The sequence below is a fragment of the Pseudophryne corroboree genome, chromosome 6 (assembly GCF_028390025.1).
Source record: "Pseudophryne corroboree isolate aPseCor3 chromosome 6, aPseCor3.hap2, whole genome shotgun sequence".
NCBI lineage: Eukaryota > Metazoa > Chordata > Amphibia > Anura > Myobatrachidae > Pseudophryne > Pseudophryne corroboree.
This window is the reverse complement of record NC_086449.1, coordinates 39999889-40023816: the sequence shown is the minus strand read 5'-3', so window position 1 is coordinate 40023816 and position 23928 is coordinate 39999889. Positions and strand designations below refer to the sequence as shown.

Below are 23928 nucleotides of genomic sequence, written 5' to 3'. Positions count from 1 at the left end.
GCCGTGCATCTTCCTGGGCATTGAGCTCACTATCTGCCTCACGCAGGTGATCCAAGATAATGGACTTCATTGCTTTGACCGTTTGTTCTGTTTTGTTCAGTTTCTTTTTCCGCTGTGGAACGTTGTAGACTGTGAAGGAGATGAAACAGAATGTAAGCAACAATTTAAAAATAGCAGTGGTAGCATATACGTGTTTGTGGCCTTCTCCCACCTGCACACTAGCTATACTCTGCAACATTACCATGCCTTTACATATAGGGACTGCTGCAACTGTATTTGTAATGGTAATACTTACTATTTGAGCGCAAAGTCGTGGTCTTGGGGGGTTGCGACGTCTCCGCCTGAGACTGTGGTACGTCCTCAATAGTGGCACTGATGGAATCATCATTGACGGTCGAGTCTTCAAAACTGCTGTCCGATATAAGCAGCGGGGATGATGGGCTGCATTGTGAGCTGGGAAGGCTGTGCTGTGTTTCGTCACAGTCCTCGTCGACTGACATCTGGCGACTGGCAGAGCTGGATGACGATAGTGCTATGGGATTTGTTATCGCAGTTTTGCCGAAGACACTATAGCATAGGTCATAATATGGCCATTCCATACGCCCAGCACCACTTTTCTTGCGGTTATGGTCGTGTACTTTGGTGAATTGTCTGCGTAGTGCCTTCAATTTGTTAACGACTTGTTGCTGGGTTTTTTGGATGCCCCTTTCTGCCAGCATAAGGGATATGTTCTTGTAGACGATAGCATCCTTAACTGTTCCAGTCACCTGCCTTCTTATTTCTTCCTCTCCCCGAATATTAAGCAGCTCCTTGATCTCTGTGTCTGACCAGATATGGCTAGCCATGTTGCTGTGCTGGAGCTTCTGCTGCTGTATATTGTCTGGAAGCTGCTGCAATAAAAAGATCTGTATGTACCCAGCGCGACTTCAGAGTGTTTTGTTTGCTGCCTCAATGCCTGCATGTGCCCAGCGTGTCTCCCTGGGATGACATCATCTTCCAGTGCCCCAGAAGCACCAATCAGCGTCTCAGAGCGTTACTCGGGTCTGAAAACACGTGTAATGACCGTTTCCACTGCACCGCTATCCGTGTCATTACCGTGTTCTACCCAGGTAAATAGCCGGGTTGGATTCCCGGGTCACTCAACCCGTGTTGACCCGTTTCCACCTACTAAAAATCCGTGTTGATGCGCGCCCCCGTGCAAAAACACGGGTAAAAACAGCTAGTGGAAAAGGGGTATAAGTAACAGTGCAGGAAGAATGAAGCACCGGGCGGGCGCCCAGTATCCCCTATGGACTACGAGAAAAGGATTTACCGGTAGGTAATTAAAATCCTATTTTCTCTTATGTCCTAGAGGATACTGGGAATCTATTTAGTACCATGGGGAAGTACTAAAGCTCCCAAATCGGGTGGGAGAGTGCTGAGGTTCCTGAAGCACTGATTGACCAAACTGAAGGTCCTCGGAGGCCAAAAACTTTGCAAACGTGTTCTAGCCTGACCAAGTAGCTGCTCAGCAGAGCTGTTAAGCCGAGACACCCCGGGCAGCCGCCCAAGAAGAACCCACCGACCTAGCAGAGTGGGCTCGTACAGATTTTGGAACCGACAATCCTGCCGTGGAATAAGCATGCTGGATAGTGAGCCTAATCCAGCCCGCAATAGACTGCTTTGAAGCAGGACACCCAATTTTATTGGGATCATAGAGAACGAACAGCGAGTCGGATTTCCTGTGATGAGCTGTTCTCTTTAAATACACCTTCAAGGCCCTCACAACATCCAAAGACTTTAAAGTGGCAGAGGTGTCCGTCACAGACGGAACCACAATAGGTTGGTTGATGTATAAAGCGGACACCACCTTAGGAAGAAATTGCTGACGAGTTCAGCTCTGTCCTCATGGAAAAGCTCTGACACACGTCTTGCTGATGCCAAGGCCAACAGTGTGACGGTCTTCCATGTAAGGTACTTTACGTCAACCTCCTGTAACGGTTCAAACCAGTCCAATTGGAGGAACTGCAGCACCAAATTGAGATCCCAAGGTGCTGTGGGAGGCACAAAGGGAGGCTGGATGTGCAGAACACCTTTCAAGAAAGTCTGGACCTCAGAGGGAGAAGCCAATTGTTTCTGAAAGAAAATAGACAAAGCCGAAATCTGGACTTTAATAGAGCCTAGGCGTAGGCCCACATCCACTCCCGACTGCAAAAAAAGCAGGAAACGCCCCAGATAAAATTCCACTGCGGAATATTGTCTGCTCTCACACCAAGAGACGTACTTCTTCCATATACGGTAATATGGTAATGTTTTGACGTTACCCCCTTCCCGGCTTGGATCATAGTCGGGATGACCTTGTCAGGAATCCCTCTCCTGGCTAGAATCAGCCATTCAACTTCCATGCCGTTAAACGTAGCCGCTGTAAGTCTTGATAGATGAACGGGCCTTTTTGCAGAAGATAGATCCACAGATTTTCTATCAGCATCTCAAGAAGATCCGCGTACCAGGCCCTCCGAGGCCGTCCGGAGCAATGAGGATTGCTTGAACCTTTTCCCTTTTTATTCTTTTTATAATTATTGGGTTCAGAGGAAGTGGAGGAAACACGTACACCAGTTGGTAGACCCACGGAGTTGTCAGAGCGTCTACCGTCACTGCTTGTGGGTCTCTCGACCTGGAACAATACCGCTTGAGCTTCTTGTTGAGTCGAGAGGCCATCATGTCGATCTGTGGATATCCCCACCGACGTGTCAACAACCTGAACACCTCCGGGTGGAGGCCCCACTCACCTGGGTGCAGTTCGTGTCTGCTGAGGAAGTCTGCTTCCCAGTTGTCTACTCCCGGAATGAGACCACCGACAATGCCACCGCGTGTTTTTCCACCAGAGGAGAATTCTTGACACCTCTGACATTGCTGCTCTGCTTTTCATTCCGCCCTGTCGGTTTATGTACGTTACCTACATTGTCCGACTGGACCTGGATGGCCTGATTCCGAAGTAGAGATGAGGCCTGCAGAAAGGCATTGTAGATTGCCCTGAGTTCCAAGATGTTTATTGGAAGGATGATTTCCCGACTTCACCATCTTCCTTGAAACTGCACCCCCTGGGTGACTGCTCCCCAACCTCTGAGGCTTGCATCTGTGGTTAACAGGATTCAATTCTGAATCCCGAACCTCCGACCCTCTACGAGGTGAGAAGTCGGTAGCCACCACAGAAGGAAGATTCTGGCTTTTGGCGACAGACAGATCCTCTGGTGCATGTGAAGATGCGATCCAGACCATTTGTCCAACAGTTCCAACTGGAAGGGCCTCGTATGAAACCTTCCGTACTGAAGTCGCCATGTAAGAGACCACCATTTTCCCCAGAAAGCGAATGCCTAGATGCACTGAGATCCGGGTTGCCTTCAGGACAGCCCGAACCATCGACTGGATTTTCATAGCCTTCTCCAAGGGAAGGAACACTCTCTGAGACTCTGTGTCCAGTATCATTTCCAAGAAGGAGAGCCTCTGTGTCGGTTCCAGGTGAGATTTTTGGTAAGTTCAGAATCCACCCGTGATCCAGGAGTAGTCTGGTTGAGAGGCCAATGCTGTCCAGCAACCGTTCCCTGGACGGTGCCTTTATCAGAAGATTGCCCCCCCCTCCCTAAGTCCCACGAAGCAGGCAGGCTGGTGCCATCCAGACCTGCCTAAAGATAACAAATAGATAAAGTAAATGCAGGAAAGTCTTCAGGAGCTTCCAGAGACGTGACCGGCTCCTCCAGGCACATTTTCTAAACTGAGTTCGGTAGGAGGGGCATAGAGGGAGGAGCCAGCCCACACTATCAAATTCTTAAAGTGCCCAAGGCTCCTAGTAGACCCGTCTACCCCCGTGGCGGACATGCTGTGGGTGAGCAGGTTTGGGAATGTGAGGGACATGCTGTGGGTGAGCAAGTTTGGGAATGTGGGGGACATGCTGTGGGTGAGCAGGATTGGGAATGTGAGGGACATGCTGTGGGTGAGCAGGTTTGGGAAAGTGGCGGACATGCTGTGGGTGAGCAGGTTTGGGAATGTGGGGGACATGCTGTGGGTGAGCAGGTTTGGGAATGTGGGGGACATGCTGTGGGTGAGCAGGTTTGGGTATGTGAGGGACATGCTGTGGGTGAGCAAGTTTGGGAATGTGGGGGACATGCTGTGGGTGAGCAGGTTTGGGAATGTGAGGGACATGCTGTGGATGAGCAGGTTTGGGAATGTGAGGGACATGCTGTGGGTGAGCATGTTTGGGAATGTGAGGGACATGCTGTGGGTGAGCAGGTTTGGGAATGAGAGGGACCTGCTGTGGGTGAGCAGGTTTGGGAATGTGAGGGACATGCTGTGGGTAAGCAGGTTTGGGAATGTGAGGGACATGCTGTGGGTAAGCAGGTTTGGGAATGTGAGGGACATGCTGGTTGTGAGCTGAAGGTGGCGTGAGTAGGGGATATTTTTATAGGTGGGTAGAAGAGGGTGAGCTGTGGGTGAGCAAGACGGAACATGCATGGGGTATGCTGTAGGTGAACGGTAGTGAACATGCGTGGGATATGCTGTAGGTGGGCAGGAGGGAACATACGTGGGATATGCTGTGGGTAAGCAGGAGGGAACATGTGTGGGATATGCTGTGGGTGGGCAGGAGGGAACATGTGTGGAATATGCTGTGGGTGGGCAGGAGAGAACATATGTGGGATATGCTGTGGGTGAGCAGGAGGGAACATGTGTGGGATATGCTGTGGGTGGGCAGGAGGGAACATGTGGGGGATATGCTGTGGGTGGGCAGGAGGGAACATGCGTGGAATATGCTGTGGGTGAGCAGGAGGGAACATGCGTGGGATATGCTGCGGGTGGACAGGAGGGAACATGCGTGGAATATGCTGTGGGTGGGCAGGAGGGAACATGCATGGAATATGCTGTGGGTGGGCAGGAGGGAACATGCGTGGAATATGCTGTGGGTGGGCAGGAGGGAACATGCATGGAATATGCTGTGGGTGGGCAGGAGGGAACATGCGTGGTATATGCTGTGGGTGGGCAGGAGGGAACATGCGTGGAATATGCTGTGGATGGGCAGGAGGGAACATGCATGGAATATGCTGTGGGTGGGCAGGAGGGAACATGTGTGGTATATGCTGTGGGTGGGCAGGAGGGAACATATGTGGGATATGCTGTGGGTGGGCAGGAGGGAACATGTGTGGGATATGCTGTGGGTGAGCAGGTGGGAACAGGTGTGGGATATGCTGTGGGTGGGCAGGAGGGCACATGTGTGGGGTATGCTGTGGGTGGGCAGGAGGGAACATGTGTGGGATATGCTGTGGGTGAGCCGGAGGGAACATGCATGGGATATGATGTGGGTGGACAGGAGGGAACATGCGTGGAATATGCTGTGGGTGGGCAGGAGGGAACATGCGTGGAATATGCTGTGGGTGGGCAGGAGGGAACATGCGTGGAATATGCTGTGGGTGGGCAGGAGGGAACATGCGTGGGATATGCTGTGGGTGGGCAGGAGGGAACATGCATGGAATATGCTGTGGGTGGGCAGGAGGGAACATGTGTGGTATATGCTGTGGGTGGGCAGGAGGGAACATGTGTGGGATATGCTGTGGGTGGGCAGGAAGGAACATGTGTGGGATATGCTGTGGGTGGGCTGGAGGGAACATGTTTGGGACATGCTGTGGGTGAGCAGGTTTGGGAATGTGAGGGACATGCTGTGGGTGAGCAGGTTTGGGAATGTGTGGGATATGCTGTGGGTGGGCAGGAGGGAACATGCGTGGGATATGCTGTGGGTGGGCAGGAGGGAACATGCATGGAATATGCTGTGGTTGGGCAGGAGGAAACATGTGTGGTATATGCTGTGGGTGGGCAGGAGGGAACATGTGCGGGATATGCTGTGGGTGGGCTGGAGGGAACATGTGAGGGACATGTTGTGGGTGAGCAGGTTTGGGAATGTGAGGGACATGCTGTGGGTGAGCAGGTTTGGGAATGTGTGGGATATGCTGTGGGTGGGCAGGAGGGAACATGCGTGGGATATGCTGTGGGTGAACAGTAGGGAGCATGCATGCAATATGCTGTGGGTGAGCAGGAGGGAACATGTGTGGGATATGCTGTGGGTGAGCAGGTGGGAACATGTGCATAAGCATCAGTTTTCCCATATATGAACTTGGCCCTTGTATGGCTCACCTACCACAGTGTAACCTTCAAAGTGCGCCCAACATGGCTGCCCAATATGGTACACTTGTGGATGGGATGAAAAATACATGGACCTTGTGGTTTTGTTGGAACCCTACTCTAAACTGTAGGACTCTGAAATCACCCTATTTTGTGTCATCTCTTCTAGGGGTGGACTATTCCACCTTGGGTAATCCTACGCTGAGCGCCCAAGATGGCTGCCGCACTTGGTACCTTGGAGGGTGGAATACACAACCCTTGGAAGTTATTACCCAAAATGCCTACACCAATCCTGCATTATGCTTTCTGTGTGCTTAAGGTTTTCTTTTATGTCTGTGTGGCTTATCTATTGCTGTATTACTTAAATCTTCTGTATTATGTGTATTGTTTTTGATGTCTGTAAAGCGCCTTGAGTCCTGTTGGAGAAAGAGCGCTATATAAATAAAATTATTATTATTATTATTATGTGTGGGATATGCTGTGGGTGGGCAGGAGGGCACATGTGTGGGATATGCTGTGGGTGGGCAGGAGGGAACATGTGTGGGATATGCTGTGGGTGAGCAGGAGGGAACATGCATGGGATATGCTGTGGGTGGACAGGAGGGAACACGCGTGGAATATGCTGTGGGTGGGCAGGAGGGAACATGCGTGGAATATGCTGTGGGTGGGCAGGAGGGAACATGCATGGAATATGCTGTGGGTGGGCAGGAGGGAACATGTGTGGGATATGCTGTGGGTGGGCAGGAGGGAACATGCGTGGGATATGCTGTGGGTGGGCAGGAGGGAACATGTGTGGGATATGCTGTGGGTGAGCAGGAGGGAACATGTGTGGGTTATGCTGTGGGTGGGCAGGAGGGAACATGAGTGGAATATGCTATGGGTGGGCCGGAGGGACCATGTGTGGGATATGCTGTGGGTGGGCAGGAGGGAACACGTGTGGGATATGCTGTGGGTGGGAAGGAGGGAACATGTGTGGGATATGCTGTGGGTGGGCAGGAGGGAACATGTATGGAATATGCTGTGGGTGGGCAGGAGGGAACATATGTGGGATATGCTGTGGGCAGGGCCGGATTAAGCCTTGGGGGTGCCCGGGGCACTTAAGACAGGAGGGCCGCGGTGGAAGGTGGGGGGTGTTTATTAGATTGTGCATACCTCCCAACATGTCCCATTCCAGGAGGGACAAAATGCTCACTACCTGGACTTTTCACGTAATATACAGTATGATTGGTGTCACCTGTGTTGAACTATTTAATTGATAAGAAAGGTATTTCAACACAGGTGACTGCAATCATAAATTAAGAAGGAAGTCAAGGTAGAGAGCATGTTATTCCTCCTGGAATGGGTCATGGTGGGAGGTATGGATTGTGTTTATTAAATTTAAACCACTGGTGTATGTTAGTTTTAAACTAATACTTTAATAATGGATGGGTACTGTTCATAGCTCCGCCTAATTGAAAGACAACTATTATATAACATTTTCAGATAACTTAACCTTAAAATACACTTAGAAAAATAAAATAATTTATCTTGTCACATGCAAGAATAGCAACAGCCTTTGTACTACTTACACAATGGGACAGGACTCAGGAGGACTCTCTGTGTGTGTCTCTATCTCTAGACCCAAATGGTTTAGTTGCAGAACAGTTTACACAAGGCTCAGACACCCAAGCAGGGAAGAGGATAAGCTGGGATCTCTGTGTTACTTACAGTTCTCTCCATCCTCCTTTCTCTTCTCTGTTCGGAAAGCTCTATTGGTAGCTCATGATACTCCTGGGTCTATGCCTTCACTGCATACTGTCCTGCTCACATTCTGGCTGTTGGTTCTGCTGCTGCTTAAGAGGGAAAGCTAATGATGTCAGTGTGCTCTAGCCAGGGGGCCCCCTGACAAAGGGGGGCCCGGGTTACAGTATGCCCTGCATCCCCCCTTTAATCTGGCTATGGCTGTGGGTGGGCAGGAGGGAACATGTGTGGGATATGCTGTGCTTGGGCAGGAGGGAACATATGTGGGATATGCTGTGGGTGAGCAGGAGGGAACATGTATGGGATATGCTGTGGGTGGGCAGGAGGGAACATGTGAGGGACATGCTGTGGGTGAGCAGGTTTGGGAATGCGAGGGACATGCTGTGGGTGAGCAGGTTTGGGAATGTGTGGGATTTGCTGTGGGTGGCACTGGGCAGGAGGGAACATGCGTGGGATATGCTGTGGGTGAACAGTAGGGAGCATGCATGCGATATGCTGTGGGTGAGCAGGAGGGAACATATGTGGGATATGCTGTGGGTGAGCAGGAAGGAACATGTGTGGGATAAGCTGTGGGTGGGCTGGAGGGAACATGTGAGGGACATGCTGTGGGTGAGCAGGTTTGGGAATGCGAGGGACATGCTGTGGGTGAGCAGGTTTGGGAATGTGTGGGATATGCTGTGGGTGGGCAGGAGGGAACATGCGTGGGATATAGTGTGGGTGAACAGTAGGGAGCATGCATGCGATACGCTGTGGGTGAGCAGGAGGGAACATATGTGGGTTATGCTGTGGGTGAGCAGGAGGGAACATGTGTGGGATATGCTGTGGGTGAGCAGGAGGGAACATTTATTATTTATTTATTAGCAGTTTCTTATATAGCGCAGCACATTCCATTGCGCTTTACAATTGGAAAAACAGTAATAGAACAAAACTGGTAAAAACAGACAGACACAGAGGTAGGAAGGCCCTGCTCGCAAGCTTACAATCTATAGGTGTGAGATATGCTGTGGGTGGGCAGGAGGGAACATGCATGGAGTATGCTGTGGGAACAAAGGAGGGAATACGCGTGGGATATGATTTGGGTGGGAAGGAGGGGACATAGGAGGGACATGCTGTAGGTGAGCAGGAGCGGGTTTGAGTGGGTGAGAATTGACAGGGGTCAGGAGAGGGTGTGTGAGGGACAGGCTGGTAGGTGGATGTCACCATGCACATGTCTTTATTTAAAAAAAAGAAAAACACAAATTCCAGTTTATACAGCAGTCACACTGGTGACATTAGAACTAGCCCGGAGTAACTAGGGGGTCTATTTACTCCTTGGACGGAGATAAAGTTCCAGCCAACCAGCTCCTAACGGTCATTTTTCAAACACAGCCAGTGACATGGCAGTTAGTAGTCGAATGGTTGGTACTATATCTCCGCCGACTTTATCTTCATCCAAGGCTTAGTACATAGAACCCTAAGTCCCCAGCTCTGAGATATTGAGAAAATGGCCTGCCATGTGATCCAGTCTAATCTCCTCTCCCTTCCCTGTGTCACTGCCCAGTCTCCTCCCCCCATCTATCCCGACCAGACTTGGGTGTCCACCCTGCAACGCACCTCCATCCACTGTCAGGCCCCGCCCTCTCTCTGCTGTTCTGACCCCCATCACCTTAAAACCACCACCCCGGAGCGCAGGAGGGGGCCCTTTCAAAATCTTGTTATGGGACCCACAAAGGTCTAGTTACGACCGAGTAGACCCATTTAAATTTTATTTGGTATGTCACATAAACCTCCCACCTAAATCAATAATATGTGTACAGACGCGGACAAATTTATTGGCATTCTTATAGCTCACTGAAATAGTCCCTCTGACAAGTGGTGACAGTAGAAGCTATTGTCTCATGCCTTTGCTATGTCATAGAATACAGCAAATAAACTGTGAAAACAGGTGAAGTATTGCTTATTCTCCAAATATATTCTAAAATGGCCTGAACAGATTTGTTTGTAGCCCTTAGAAAAGATAATAAATAACTGGATTATAGCGATATTTCAAACGAATTGCTTTCTTGAATTAGCATTACGTCTTCAATCTTCCAATCAGTCATTCAGCCTATTTAAATGGAGAAAAGTAGTCAGCCTACTGTTTGGTATCATCGTATGCCCCACACTGAACACGGACCAGACAAAACAAAGGAGAGAGGTGTCTGAGGAGACCAGAAAATCATAATTTATAGACAAGCATGTAAAAAGGTAAAGGCTATAAGACTCTGTCCAAGCGGCTTGATGTTCCTGTGACTACAGTTGCACATATTAAGAAGTTTAAAGTCCGTAGGACTGTAACCAACCTCCCTGGACGAGTCCGCAAGACGAAAAATTACACCAGATTAAATAGGATCGTGAGAAAGGTAGAAAAAGAGCCAGGGAAGACTTCCAAAGAAATACGAGCTGAACTCCAAGGTCAAGGTACGTCCTTGTCTGATTGCACCATCCAACATTTATTGAGTTTTTTCTGAGACCGCTGGAGCAGTTCGCTCAGGAAGTGTGGGCCAAACTAACTGCTGGCAGGTACATCGAGAGATACAGAACTCACATGAGTGCAAAGATTGCCTCTAAAGATTGTTCAACAAAAAATTAGGTTAACAGTCACGTACTTTTTGTCCATTTCATTGGTTTTATTATTTAAAATATTCCGTTGAATCAAATATCTAACGCAAAGTCAGATTTGTATTAAGTATGGAATAAACAATGGTGGATGCCCATTACTTTTGTCACTAGTTATTTCAGAGAAAAATATAAGTTCTTTTTTTTCGTGGAAAGGTAGCAACAAAGTATAGAATTTTGACAACAGTCCTTGAAATAGTCTGAAGCACTGATATAACCATTTACTGTGGAAGCTGAAGGTTTGATTAAGCATGTTTATTAGTAGAGTTGGTGAGTGCCCTCTTGGTGTGACCGAAGATATTACACTTTAACGTTGGAACATAGACAAGGGACTTACTCATCCCAGCCTTCCATGTGTTTGTTATCACGAATGACATCAATCCCTAGTTGATTCTTTGTTATTTCAGATTTCTGATAGCTTATGTCTATCCCAAACATTTGCCTTCCCCTTCTGTAATAGCCTCCACCACCTCTGCTGGCAGGCTATGCCACCTATCCACTTCCCGTTCAGTGAGGGCATTTTCATCAAAGTTCCCCTGATTCTATTAACCCTAGTGTCCATGCATGTCCTGGCGTTCTAATATGTCTCTTCCTCCATAAAATGATCCCTCCTCTACCTTGGTAGACCATCCGGTAGGTGTGAAAGCTTCCATCGTATCCCCCACTCCCATCCTTGCTCCATGTTAGGCAAGTTTGGCTCCTTTACTCTACCCAGATGGTTTTATTTAATCAGGGGTTGATGTATTAAGCAGTGAAAACAGTGGAGAAGTTGCCCATAGCAACCAATCAGATCTGAGGAAGCATTTTATCAAGAATACTCCAAAAAATGGTAGGTAGATTCTGATTGGTTGCCATCAACCCTTCAGTATTTTCATTGTTCTTCTGTCTATAATCTCTCTCTCTCTCTCTCTCTCTCTCTCTCTCTCTCTCTCTATATATATATATATATATATATATATATATAAATATATGTCCATCCGGATCTGGATCTACAGAGTCCAGAACAGTATCTCAGGTCATACCGATCACCTACAGTATACAATGGTATCACCACCACCCTCCTTCCCCTTCTAATCTCTTTTCCTATGCATGCTAGCATCTGGTAGGTCCTTCCTCATTACCTTCTTACTTTCCCTGATGAAACAGTAACTTCTACATGTCTTTCCTCATCAGTAGTCCAGTGCAATTAATATTACACTCATCCTTCGGGGTTGGAGATTATTTTTCTTACAAAATGTAGTTGGCACAATATTGACCATTCCTCAGGGCTTCTTAGAAGGGCAATCATTTGGGTTACCACTCCAGCCCCGGTGTATCTTCTTTTGCAAATCTTTTATTACCACCAGTAATGTCACCAGTAGAGCTATAGTATAAGTACTGATCCTTGGGGATAAACTTTTTCCCCTGTGATATTCTAGTTGTGTCTGTACAGACACTTTCCGTAATATAATAGTATGTGTATATATTAACGTCCTCTCTTACTATGGGGGATCCTTCTGTCAGGAGGCTCCCCTTCTTCATACGAACACAAAGAAATACAGTAACTCTTGTTAGTAGACCACGCAGAGCTTAAAGCATCTCCTAGCCTTATCCATGGTAATGTGGACATCGTTGATGCTTCACAACCTTTGGGAAAACCTCTCCGTCTCCAGATTACTCATCAGTGTCTCTCACTGGATCCTTCTGGATCTCAAACTCCTCTTTGTTTAAGATGGTGATGTTGAAACTGCGGTATAAAACAGGGTTTAGACTCCTAAAATCCCTAATGGCCTCATAAAGCTTCTTTAGCACAGGTGCCAGTGGTTCAAACCCCGCAGTATCTGCAAGCCACTGGTTGTAGTCCCACTGGTCCGATGAAAGGCGGTGAAGGTACTTGAGTGGTAGACCAGCTCTCTGGTGGTTTCTTAGCTCTTCAAGAGATTCTGACAGCATTTGCTCTGGAGGGGGTATCCGGCATTTCCCTTCTAGTACTGACAAGAAAAACTGAACCTGGCAGTGACACAGAGGGAATGGGACTATGATTTTGCAGGCCCCAATGAAGCACATGGTGGGGTAGCGGGCATGGAGGAGGTGTCTGTAAAGCAGTGGGAGGTGACCCTGTCCTACATCAGGTCCTACTATATCTTCATCCTCCAACAAACTAAGGTTAGAGTCATCTCTTTTAATGGACATGTTCTCATTAAACAGCAATCGTTCTCCATTTCTCTCTAACCCTTCATTAGAATCCAGTATTGTCCCACAACCTTCCCCCTCACATGTGATGAAGTTCCTTTTTCTTGTCGGCTCCCCATTTCCTCCTTTCTCCTGGTTGACCACTTGCTCCTCTGAAGGTAATAAGAATGGGTAGTTATATTTGTAACCTGTACAGAAAATCAAAGTATCTGCCATAATCTCAGTTCCATCTTCACAAATCAGAGTGTTGGGAGAAGCACCGACCACTGGTGGTGCCACTGAGAAATTTTGCGGTGGGGTCCACTGCATTGGGGGACCCCGGTGGCTCAAAGTGACATGCTTGGCATGTTGAGATAACTCAATGGCAATGTCCACTCCAGAAGGTCCTGAGCCCAGCAGAACCACAGAACGTGATGAGAAGACCTCTGGATAGCGGTAAGAATTGCTATGTAAAACTTGACCTGGAAAAAGTAGTAAAAACAACATTACATAGGAGCTGTGAGTCTCGCCACATCAATACTACCATCCACAATCTTCTAAGCTCTTGGGTACACATAACTTTATTATTAAAAATACATTAACATTTGACTTTATCTATGAACATTAGCTTCCAGCAATCAACCCAACAAAGATATGGGGCCTTGTAAGTGATTGCCCCTTTAAAAAAAACTTCACAGTTTGGCCGGCATCCCGCACATTTGAGCTCTTCAACTCGTAGGCTATTTTATACTTGCACCCTATTCTATTTGGCCCCAAATTTGATTTTATAATCTGTTTCAGGGTTCTAAAATTGTGAAATATGTAATAATTTCTATTGAATGCCACTTGCTTAGGGAACCAAAAAACCAAGAGCACATTGACAATTGAGGGTCCTACATGGACAGCGGTTGAGCAGCATTGGCCATGAGGAGCCCTTCATTGGTCATTAGTACAGGCCAGTAATGAGGGGGGCAATAAGAAGCTATCAAACCACACAGTTTCAGACCAGATTCCGGGTTAGGGATTTGGAGGGGTTAGGAGGAACTAAGTGATCATAATGAACCGAGAGGCAAATTTGTCCAACATGTTTTTAGTTTTTCATTCCTTTCTCCCATCCTACACTACTTTATACGAGTCCAAGGCCTGGTGCCAGAACAAAACCAAACCCATTTCTCACCTTGAAACTTCTCAATGCCAGCAATGTTGGGAATGAAAGTATGGGAGTAGTGTCTGTGGAGCCAGGAACACAAAATTAGAAATCAAGCCCATCGGTGGGAAACGGTAAAGGGGCCAAGGTGCAGAGTGAGGACAGGGTCTGTGTGCAGAAAATCTACAGAGAGTGGAGGTCAGCAAAGGACGTCGGAAGCAAAGGATAAAGAAGACATCTGGGAACAAGGAGGATTTAGGAAGAGCATGGTGATAGACAATACAGGTGCCCAAAGAGGAGTAGAAACAGTTTGTTGTGGGTGGAAAAAAAATGACAGACACTAGGCAGGAGATCAACAGGAGAACATCGGGTCAGGAGGAAGAGATGTGCCACTTACCCCACACACACCATGACAGCGTCAAACCTTTGTGCCACTTGCTTATCGTCATCGTGATGGTGGACCGTCACATCCCAGGAGACCTTTCGTTGGTCCCCGTCCGAAAGCACGGGAGAGACTGATGCCACACGGCTGTTAAACTGCAAGACACACAGCGGCAGGGACTTAGATGTGTATAAACTTCTGCAAACCAGTCCATGGAGCCCAGGCAATAAATGTAACAGAGGGGGGTAGTGGGGGAACCCAAAATAACATAGAACACAGGAGACCTTCAACACAGGAAGCAAATTATTTTAGCACGCCCATTAATTTGCTGATATATATGGATCAGGATTAGAATTATTGGAATATGCAGTGAGATGTATATTTCTCTTAGAATTGTAAGTTGAAAGTATAATATAGAGTTGCTGAGAGGTAATGAAGGAGGAAAGAAAGGAAAGTACTCCCAGCAGTAGGGAGTATATAGATACTAAATTGTCACTGGTAAAATATAACTTTTAATTGTAGTCATTGCGACAGTAAGTTACATACCCCAAAAATGTGCAAGGCTTAGGGGGAGATTTATCAAAGCTTGGAGAGAGATAAAATGGAGAGAGATAAAGTTCCAACCAATCAACTTCAAAGTGTCATTTCACAGGCAGCATTTAAAAAAAATGACAGGAGATGATTGTTTGGTACTTTATCTCTCTCCACTTTCCAAGCTTTGATTACTCTCTCCCTCAGTGTGAAGTATTATTAATATTATTTATGCTGGGGGTATCCCGTTAGTTCACTGCTCATTTTATCCTTGTACGTCTTATCTCCATGTAGTGCTTATTCGCACATTGCAACCAATGTGGTGAGTACAACATGTCTGCCTCACTTGGTGATCGGTGTAGTATGAACAATGCATAGTTCTGATGAACTTGCAAGTACCTCACCTAGTTTTTCTACCTCTCCCATTATGCGTAATCAGTTCCAAGCATTGCCTATCCTGCCCAGTGTGATCCTATGCAGTGCACCTAAAATGGCCGCCTCACCTGGACCCTGCATGGGTAGGCAGAGCCGTAACTAGGTATGTGCTAAGTGTGCCTTGCACACAGCGCACTTGTGGTGGGAGCGCACAGTGCGCTGTGTGCTCCCAACTGGCCACCCTGTCAGTGATTGCTGCTGGCCCTTTTTTTTTTTTAATGGAGATCAGCAGCAGTACTGCTGCGCTGTCTCCACGATTTGCTTATAAACTGGCCCCATCCTATCCTTGGTGGCCGTGCTCCCCCTCCCTACACTGGCCGATTCAGGAATAGAGTTGCTGGGTGCCGCGGCTGCCGTCCACTATGAAATAACCCAGCCACATGCAGCACAGTGAGAGGCCGGGCATCGCGTACGTCTGAGCCGGCCTCTCTGTAATTGGTCCGCTGTCAGGGAAACGCTTTCGGCTCCGCCTCCTTGAGTTTATTTCTGCAAGGTGCGACGACGAGCTTAGCTTTCCGGCTTCTGTGGGCGCTCTCTCCCCGCACGGTGTTTGGCGCTGCAGAGTACATTATGACAGAGGAGGAACAGCTCTTCTACCTGCTCCTCAGATGCTGATCCCGGACACCAGCGCCAGTCAGTAGGCCTAGGTAAGCGGGAGGGGGGCTGGCCGGCTTTGCTGCTCTCTGTGACCTGCTCTATTCCCTGGCTCCAGCCCACATGTAAGAAGAGCTTTCTCCAACCCCACACTCACATACAATGCGCTGTAAACAGAGCACCCACACACTGACACACATAGACCCGTAATGTGTAAAAATGGGACGCTGCCTGCCGTAATGTGTAAAAAGGGGACGCTGTCTGCCGTAATGTGTAAAAAAAGGGGACTCTGTCTGCCGTAATGTGTAAAAAGGTGACGCTGTCTGCCGTAATGTGTAAAAAGGGGGACTGTCTACTGTAATGTGTAAAAAAGGGGACGCTGTCTGCCGTAATGTGTAAAAAAGGTGACGCTGTCTGCCGTAATGTGTAAAAAGGTGACGCTGTCTGCCGTAATGTGTAATAAGGGGGACGCTGTCTGCCGTAATGTGTAAAAAGGGGACGCTGTCTGCCGTAATGTGTAAAAAAGGGGACTGTCTGCCGTAATGTGTAAAAAGGTGACGCTGTCTGCCGTAATGTGTAAAAAGGTGGCGCTGTCTGCCGTAATGTGTAAAAAGGGGACTGGCTGCCGTAATGTGTAAAAAGGTGACGCGGTCTGCCGTAATGTGTAAAAAGGGGGACTGTCTGCTGTAATGTGTAAAAAAGGGGACGCTGTCTGCCGTAATGTGTAAAAAAGGTGACGCTGTCTGCCGTAATGTGTAAAAAGGTGACGCTGTCTGCCGTAATGTGTAAAAAGGGGGACTGTCTGCCGTAATGTGTAAAAAAGGGGACTCTGTCTGCCGTAATGTGTAAAAAGGTGACGCTGTCTGCCGTAATGTGTAAAAAGGGGGACTGTCTGCTGTAATGTGTAAAAAAGGGGACGCTGTCTGCCGTAATGTGTAAAAAAGGGGAAGCTGTCTGCCATAATGTGTAATAAGGGGACGCTGTCTGCCGTAATGAGTAAAAAAGTGGACTCTGTCTGCCGTAATGTGTAAAAAGGGGACGCTGTCTGCCGTATGTGTAAAAAGGGTACTCTGTCTGCCGTTATGTGTAAAAAGGGGGACGCTGTCTGCCGTAATGTGTAAAAAGGGGACTCTGCCGTAATGTGTAGAAAGGGGACGCTGTCTGCCGTAATGTGTAAAAAGGGGACGCTGTCTGCGGTAATGTGTAAAAAGGGGACTCTGCCGTAATGTGTAAAAAGGAGACGCTGTCTGCCGTAATGTGTAAAAAGGGCTCTCCTGGTGTAGTGGCGCTACTGTGCGGCATAATTTGAATAATGGAGACTACTATGCACCGTAATATGAATTGGTATTATTTTGTGTCCACACCCCTTCCCCATGAAGCCACACCCCTATATTTTTTGCACGCACCTACAGCGCGCACTGCCCCTATTTTACGTAAAGGGGGGGGGGGGGGGAGGGAGCGGTGATGCCATTTCTTGTACACAGCACTAAAGTGTCTAGTTACGGCACTGTGGGTAGGATGAATAATCCTGCAACCGATGACCATGAATAGCTGCCACACCCTTAGTATTATTCAATGGTCTCTGTTTTCATGCAAAGCTAAACCTCATTTTAAAGTACGTAGGGGCATATGTATTAAGCCTGGAGAAGGCATAAGGAAGTGATAAACCAGTGATAAGTGCAATGTGATAAACACACCAGCCAATCAGCTCTTAACTGTCAATTTACATATTGGAGCTGATTGGCTGGTGCGTTTATCACCTTGCACTTATCACTGGTTTATCACATCCTTATGCCTTCTCCAGGTTAATACATCTGCCCCATAGTTCCTTTACTGTATTATGTTCATGCTATCTGTTAAGCGCTTTGTGTCCTACTGGAGAAAGAGGACCATATAAATAAAATGATTTTTATTATTATTATTATTATTTTTATTATTATTATACAGGCCTCTTGTGTGTGACCCACAATGTTACTACCCAGTTGCCAATCTGAAATGCCCATTTCACACAACGAGAGATCCTGCCACAACCCACCCAACACAACCATAGATGCACAGAAACATGGAAATTGGCTTCTGCACACGCGGTGTATGCTAAAACTCGTACATGGAGCTGAGGCCGACTCACGTCCTAAATGTTCTTCTCAAATTCTAAGAGGGAATGAGCCTAAATATCAGAAGTGTCATCCAAAAATGACAGAGAAAACAACCTTACGCTCAAGACCTAACAAAGTAAAGTAATAGAGGACAATTCTAAACTTTTGAGGGACACTGGCCGGTAATGACTATATTGTTGGGTGGGTTTGGTTCCCTCACCAGTTTAACCTATTATAGTCAGCATAGGACATTTGGTCTTTAGATAATAGAAGGCAGAGGGAATAGGGAGATATTTGCCTTATTTAGGGAGACAAATACTGGAACACAAATACATAGGCAACACAATTATGTTATACACTATTGTGGGGTAATTCCATTTCATGTAAGGAAACTGTTGGAACAGACATACAGTATATGAACACAATTACCTATTTCTGTAACCCTGGAGATGTCTGCCCCCTGCTTCTGATTATATGAGGTCCTAACTGATCTTTGATAGACCCACTGGCTGGTGCTGGCTTCCCTCATCCTATGAAAGAGATTCAATCATCCTGCTTCTTCCCTCCATCCATTATACACATGTTCCATAAATCCTGCTCTGAGCTGCAGACGAGGCAGATCTTTTTAAGAACCACCTAAACCCAAGGTGGAGGATCTGCCCTAACCCCAATGGTCTTACCTTGATGTGGGGCCGGATGGAGAATTTGTCCGTGTACTCTTCCAGGTATTTCAAGACATCCGAGTGATGGATGAAGGACGGCAGGGAAGGGTCAAATGGAAAATCCGGAAATTCCATGATCTCTTTAGGAAGGTTCGTTCTACAAGCAATGACAGGTTCGTATTATGCATCAATCGTCCTGCTAAGTCATCACTGCACTGCCACTCTAATTTAAAACATCTACATTCTGTGGCCCTCAAACCAATGTCTAACTAGACCATCACGTTCAGGGAGAAAAATTTTTTAGGGGAAGAGGTTGATTAACTTCTCCCCTTCGAGAGATAATTATTCCCTCCAGCGCCTAAAGCCAATATTTATGCCCCACAAAATCTGGAAATAAAGGTCAGGTTATGGATACAGTTCATTAGCCGATGGCTGCTTCTTACTTCAGATCTCTGTACATGGGAGAGTGGGACTGGGCATCATTCTCCGACGGGTCCGAGTACACCCAGGTTCCCCCCACTTGCCCAGCCATCTCAAACACCACAGGAGGCTCAAAGGTCGCCGGCCGTGCCAGAATGTGTCTAGCACTACATAGTCCAGCAGCTCCTGCACCGATCACTGCCACGCGTAGCCCGTAAGAGGCCATGGCGACTGGTTACGCTGTAGGAAGAGAACCCCAAAACAATGGCCCATAAATCGGATTCGTTAGAAAACATTTCCTTAGCGCCATCTTTGCAGAGTAATCAGTGCAATCATAGGACGGGGGAACTTCAGAGTGATAAAGTGTAGAGATATGAAGTTCCAGCCAATCAGCTCCTTACTGTCATTTTTCAAACACAGCCTGTAGCATGGCAGTTGGGAGCTGATTGGCTGGTACTTTATCTGGGGTCTATTCATGAAGCAGTGAAAAGTGTGGAGAAGTGAGCCAGTGGAGAAGTTGCCTATGGCAACCAATCAGCATTGAAGTAACATTTATAATTTGCATACTGTACAATTGTACAGAGCAGCTGATTGGTTGCCATGGGCAACTTCTCCACAGGTTCACTTCTCCACACTTTTCACTGCTTCATGAATAGACCCCTCTCTCTCAACTTTATCACTCTCTGGGCTTAGTACATCTCTCCCCTGAGGTCTGTTCAAATATTATTATTATTTTTTTCTTCTGCGGCACCCACAGAGCCAAGAGACTGCAGGTTATTTAATGCTATGTACATATACACACACATTCAGTGTAGATATACTTACGGTCTCCGTAGTGCACACGCAGCTTCTTTCACTAGTGACACCAGTAAGTCGATGGATATTGAACCTTGTGCCTGCTGGTGACTCATTGACACAAGCTCTTCCCCTGCTGCGTGTGTATGCTGCCAACTGGCACTCTCAGGACATATATTTAATTTGAAACCTGCGGAGATGACAGCAAAAAAGTGATCTTAATAGACCTGCCCCATCACTTCCACGGTGCAAAGGTAGCAGCTGACCAGACATGGATTAATGCTACATGGGTGCAACGTAATAAACACACGTGTCTGTGAAAGTAACCATTAAAATATATTTTGATACGCCATACAGGATGCTGCACAAGACTACATTCACTTGAAAGCCAGAATACTGTAGCTTTGGTTAAACACTAAAAGTAGCTAGACATTACTCACTGCATGTTGCCATATTTCTGTGAAAATTCATCCCACATGTTTTGTCACCGACTAACCAAGCAGCAGACATTGTTGCTATTATTATCCTACTTTGCAAGTACATTTCAGGGGTAATTTGAGGCAACTTTAAATAAAAAAAAAAAAAAAAAATATATATATATATATATCTAAAAAATGATCAAAAGCAATTATGTTTTGTTGAAATAAATATCATAATTAAATTTGGGGTGCATAATCTAACGAAAAAGTAGATTTTGGGGTAATTTGAGGCCATTTATATATTTTAACCCCACAAGGGACATGTAATTATTGGCCCAATTAAGCTGATTGAAAACTTCCAAATACCTAATTAGTCATTAGTAGGGGGGAAGGGGGCTTTTTTCCTACACTTTTATGCTGCTTTCAGACATGTGACCCGTGAAATTGCCGGGTCTAGCAAGCCAGCAAATTACCGGGGGTCTCAGATCCATGACCCTGGTCTTGGAGAGACATACCCTCCAACTGCACCTTTTTAACAGGTACACAGGGCCGGCCCAAGGCTAAATTTTTTGGTAAGCGATCAGACGAGAATGGCATCAGCTGCGCAAGGGCTATTCCCAATCATGGGTGTCCACAACACCCATAAAGTGGGAAAATAATCTGTGGTGAGCACAGCGAGCCACCGAACCCGCACGTGGCGAGCGCAGCTTTCTAGCGCTCGCCCCGCTGCCGGGCATTCTGGCAGCCGGGATTCCATACCCAACGCCCCAGCACCATTATATATATACATATACACACACACATATATATATATATATATATATATATATATATATATATACCACCTGCTTGTCACACTAAGTGCCCAGGTGCCCTCCAAGGTGATCTCCCACTAGATACATATCACAAGAACGGGTGGCACTCACGGGACTGTCAATGGCGGAAATCAATGGACACAATACAGGTGTGACTCCCGTGTCCACTGATTTACGCCATTGACAGTCCCGTGAGTACTACCCGTTCTTGTGAGATATATATATATATATATATACACACACATATATTATATATACATACACATTTATATACAGTATATATTTACATACAGTATATGCACAGACACACACACACATATTATATATACATACACATTTATATACAGTATATATTTACATACAGTATATGCACAGACACACACACACATATATTATATATACATACACATTTATATACAGTATATATTTACATGCAGTATATGCACAGACACACACATATTATATATACATACACATTTATATACAGTATATATTTACATACAGTATATGCACAGACACACACATATATTATATATACATACACATTTATATACAGTATATATTTACATACAGTATATGCACAGACACACACACACACACACACACACACACATATTATATATACATACACATTTATATACAGTATATATTTACATACAGTATATGCACAGACACACACATATATTATATATACATACACATTTATATACAGTATATATTTACATACAGTATATGCACAGACACACACATATATTATATATACATACACATTTATATACAGTATATATTTACATACAGTATATCACAGACACACACACACACACATATATTATATATACATACACATTTATATACAGTATATATTTACATACAGTATATGCACAGACACACACATATATATATACATATATATATATATATCTATATACATATATATATATATATATATATATATATATAATATTTATAAAATATAATATGTAAACACACAGTACCCGGAGCAATAATAAAACAGCCAGGCTTACTTTTGCTGTAATACAGGAGACAGGAGAGTGAGAACTCACTCTTCTCTGTCTCCTCCAAGGCGCATACATGCAGCTCCACACGTTGCCTGCCACTGCCAGGGACTTACCCTGCAGCCTACGCGCTCAGCCAATTACCGAGCCGCAGGCTGCTGCTTTACAGGCTATTGGACAGCTGAGCCGTCGCTCAGCTGTCCTGTACTGTTAGGCTGCCCTGGCGGTCGGCGCTGCGGGTATAAGGTTGCCACGGCAACCAAGGGAAGCCGGAAGCACAGCTCAGTGCCGCAGATCGGTAAGAGCTCCGATCTGTGGCACTGTCACAGCGCGGCTCCCTCTCCTCCTCCGGGGGCACCTCTACTGAACTCCGTCCGCGAGCCCACACACCGCGGTATACAACAGGCAGCATGGGCTAGGAGCGTGGTCCACGCTGCTGGCGCCCTCCACAGTGTGGCGCCTTACTCTTACGCGTAACCGGCGTAACGGGCCGGCCGGCCGGCCCTGCAGGTACAGTAACTTTTTTTATGGTCTGTACCGATTTTTGGCGCTCCAAACTTCCATTGAAAGTATAGGAAAAGCCCTTTACCGTGGCCACGCCCCCTTTTCTAGTTTGTACTGATTTTTATGTGTAAAATGTTGGGGGGTATGGAGAGAGATAAAGTGGACAGAGATAAAGTACCAGCCAATCAGCTCCTAACTGCCATGTTACAGGCTGTGTTCGAAAAACGGCAGTTGGTTGGTACTTTATCTCTCTCCAAGACTTAATACATAGATCCCTTAGTGGCAGTCCCACGGTTTCCTTTCACACATTCAGAAATCCCAGGCCCAGGTTGATGTGCGTTCCTGTGCAAAAACCCGGGATATAGCTGCATCTGTGAACGAGGCCTCAGTCATGTTTTCTGCTTTATCTCCGGGTTGTCCTGAATAAGACACAAGCAGCTTTGCACAATACCACACAACGCCTGATTCATGTTTGTAAGTAAAGCAATAAAAAAAAAAAAGCAAGTAAATTTGTGTCTGGAAGAAACCATGCTGCCGTGGGGGAGCAAATGGGAGCAAATGTATTTATATTGTTTCTGTGCAGGGTAAATACTGGCTGCTTTTGCATGTAGCCCACAAATGTTAGACAGCTTTATTTTTACATTGCAATTTAGATTGAACACGCCCCACCCAACTCTAACTCTCTCTGCACATGTTACATCCACCTCCACCTGCAGTGCAGCGTAGTTTTGCCCAGTCGCTTGCTTTTTTTGCTTTGCTTACAAACATGAATCGGCTCCATAGATCGCAGCTGGTGTTATAGCCCGGGGTAACACAAACATAGAGCTATGACACTGACTCAGGCGAAAGAGATAGTAGAACAGAAACAATAATGTAAATACATGTTGCAGGGGAAACTGTAGAAATGCCTAAAAACAACTGTATGAACCTGGCGCTGTATTCAGCAAGTAGCACAGACAGTCACAGCAATGCACCAGGTGTATGAGGGGGGGCTAAGGGACCTCTGTTCATTCTCTTACTGGCAGTCCTGACAGTGTCCCCCCTTCTTCTGCAAGTCCCCAAGTACAGACTGAGCGACAACTCCTAACTGCAGGGCTGAAATTACAGGGTAAGGCCTATAGGGTGCAGACATGGCAGGAAGTTATCAGCCGCAATGCACTCTGGGAGTCGTAGTTTAGAGGGTTGGGTGCTCAAGTATTGACTGAACAAATGAACACCCAGTTTCAACAAGCCTATTTAACCCCGCGCACCACAGAATTTATGCAGCAGACGGTGAACAACTGTAGGATACACCAGGGCTGCTATTAGAAATTGTGGGGCCAGGAACGAACAAAATAGGCAGCAAAAATAAATAAAAATGCTTTAAAAAAAATAAAGATATATATATATATATATAGCACATCCAACAGGCAGCGGCACTCAGAGACTGTATACAATTGC

At 46.5% G+C, this 23928-nt stretch overlaps 1 protein-coding gene across 3 annotated transcripts; it reads right to left on the bottom strand.

The window, feature by feature from the left end:
• On the bottom strand, nt 1-23595 carry LOC134936005 (uncharacterized). 3 transcript variants are annotated; one of them, XR_010180435.1, is made up of 8 exons: nt 21994-22312; nt 19765-19924; nt 18963-19179; nt 18538-18676; nt 14217-14356; nt 13850-13902; nt 11643-13154; nt 1-129 (listed from the first exon to the last, which is right to left on the bottom strand). XR_010180435.1 is itself a non-coding variant. In XM_063930891.1 (7 exons), exons 3-7 carry the CDS (start codon nt 19163-19165, stop codon nt 12175-12177), a joined length of 1515 nt encoding a protein of 504 aa, XP_063786961.1. In that variant the 5' UTR covers nt 19166-19179; nt 19765-19924; nt 23508-23595; the 3' UTR covers nt 7485-12174. The 3 variants fall into 3 exon arrangements, 2 of the variants coding, with proteins under 2 accessions (XP_063786961.1, XP_063786960.1); XM_063930891.1 differs by lacking the exons at nt 1-129; nt 21994-22312 and adding an exon at nt 23508-23595 and having other exon boundaries at nt 7485-13154; XM_063930890.1 differs by lacking the exon at nt 1-129 and having other exon boundaries at nt 7485-13154.
• Between the last annotated feature and the right edge of the window lie 333 nt (nt 23596-23928).

Coding starts and splice junctions, on each gene's coding strand:
- LOC134936005 (XM_063930891.1), bottom strand. CDS start 19,165: ATGGCCTCTTACGGGCTACGCGTGGCAGTGATCGGTGCAGGAGCTGCT. Junction 13,903..14,216: donor GCTGTCATGGTGTGTGTGGG/GTAAGTGGCACA, acceptor CTGGCTCCACAG/ACACTACTCCCATACTTTCA. Junction 13,155..13,849: donor TGGCATTGAGAAGTTTCAAG/GTGAGAAATGGG, acceptor TACTTTTTCCAG/GTCAAGTTTTACATAGCAAT.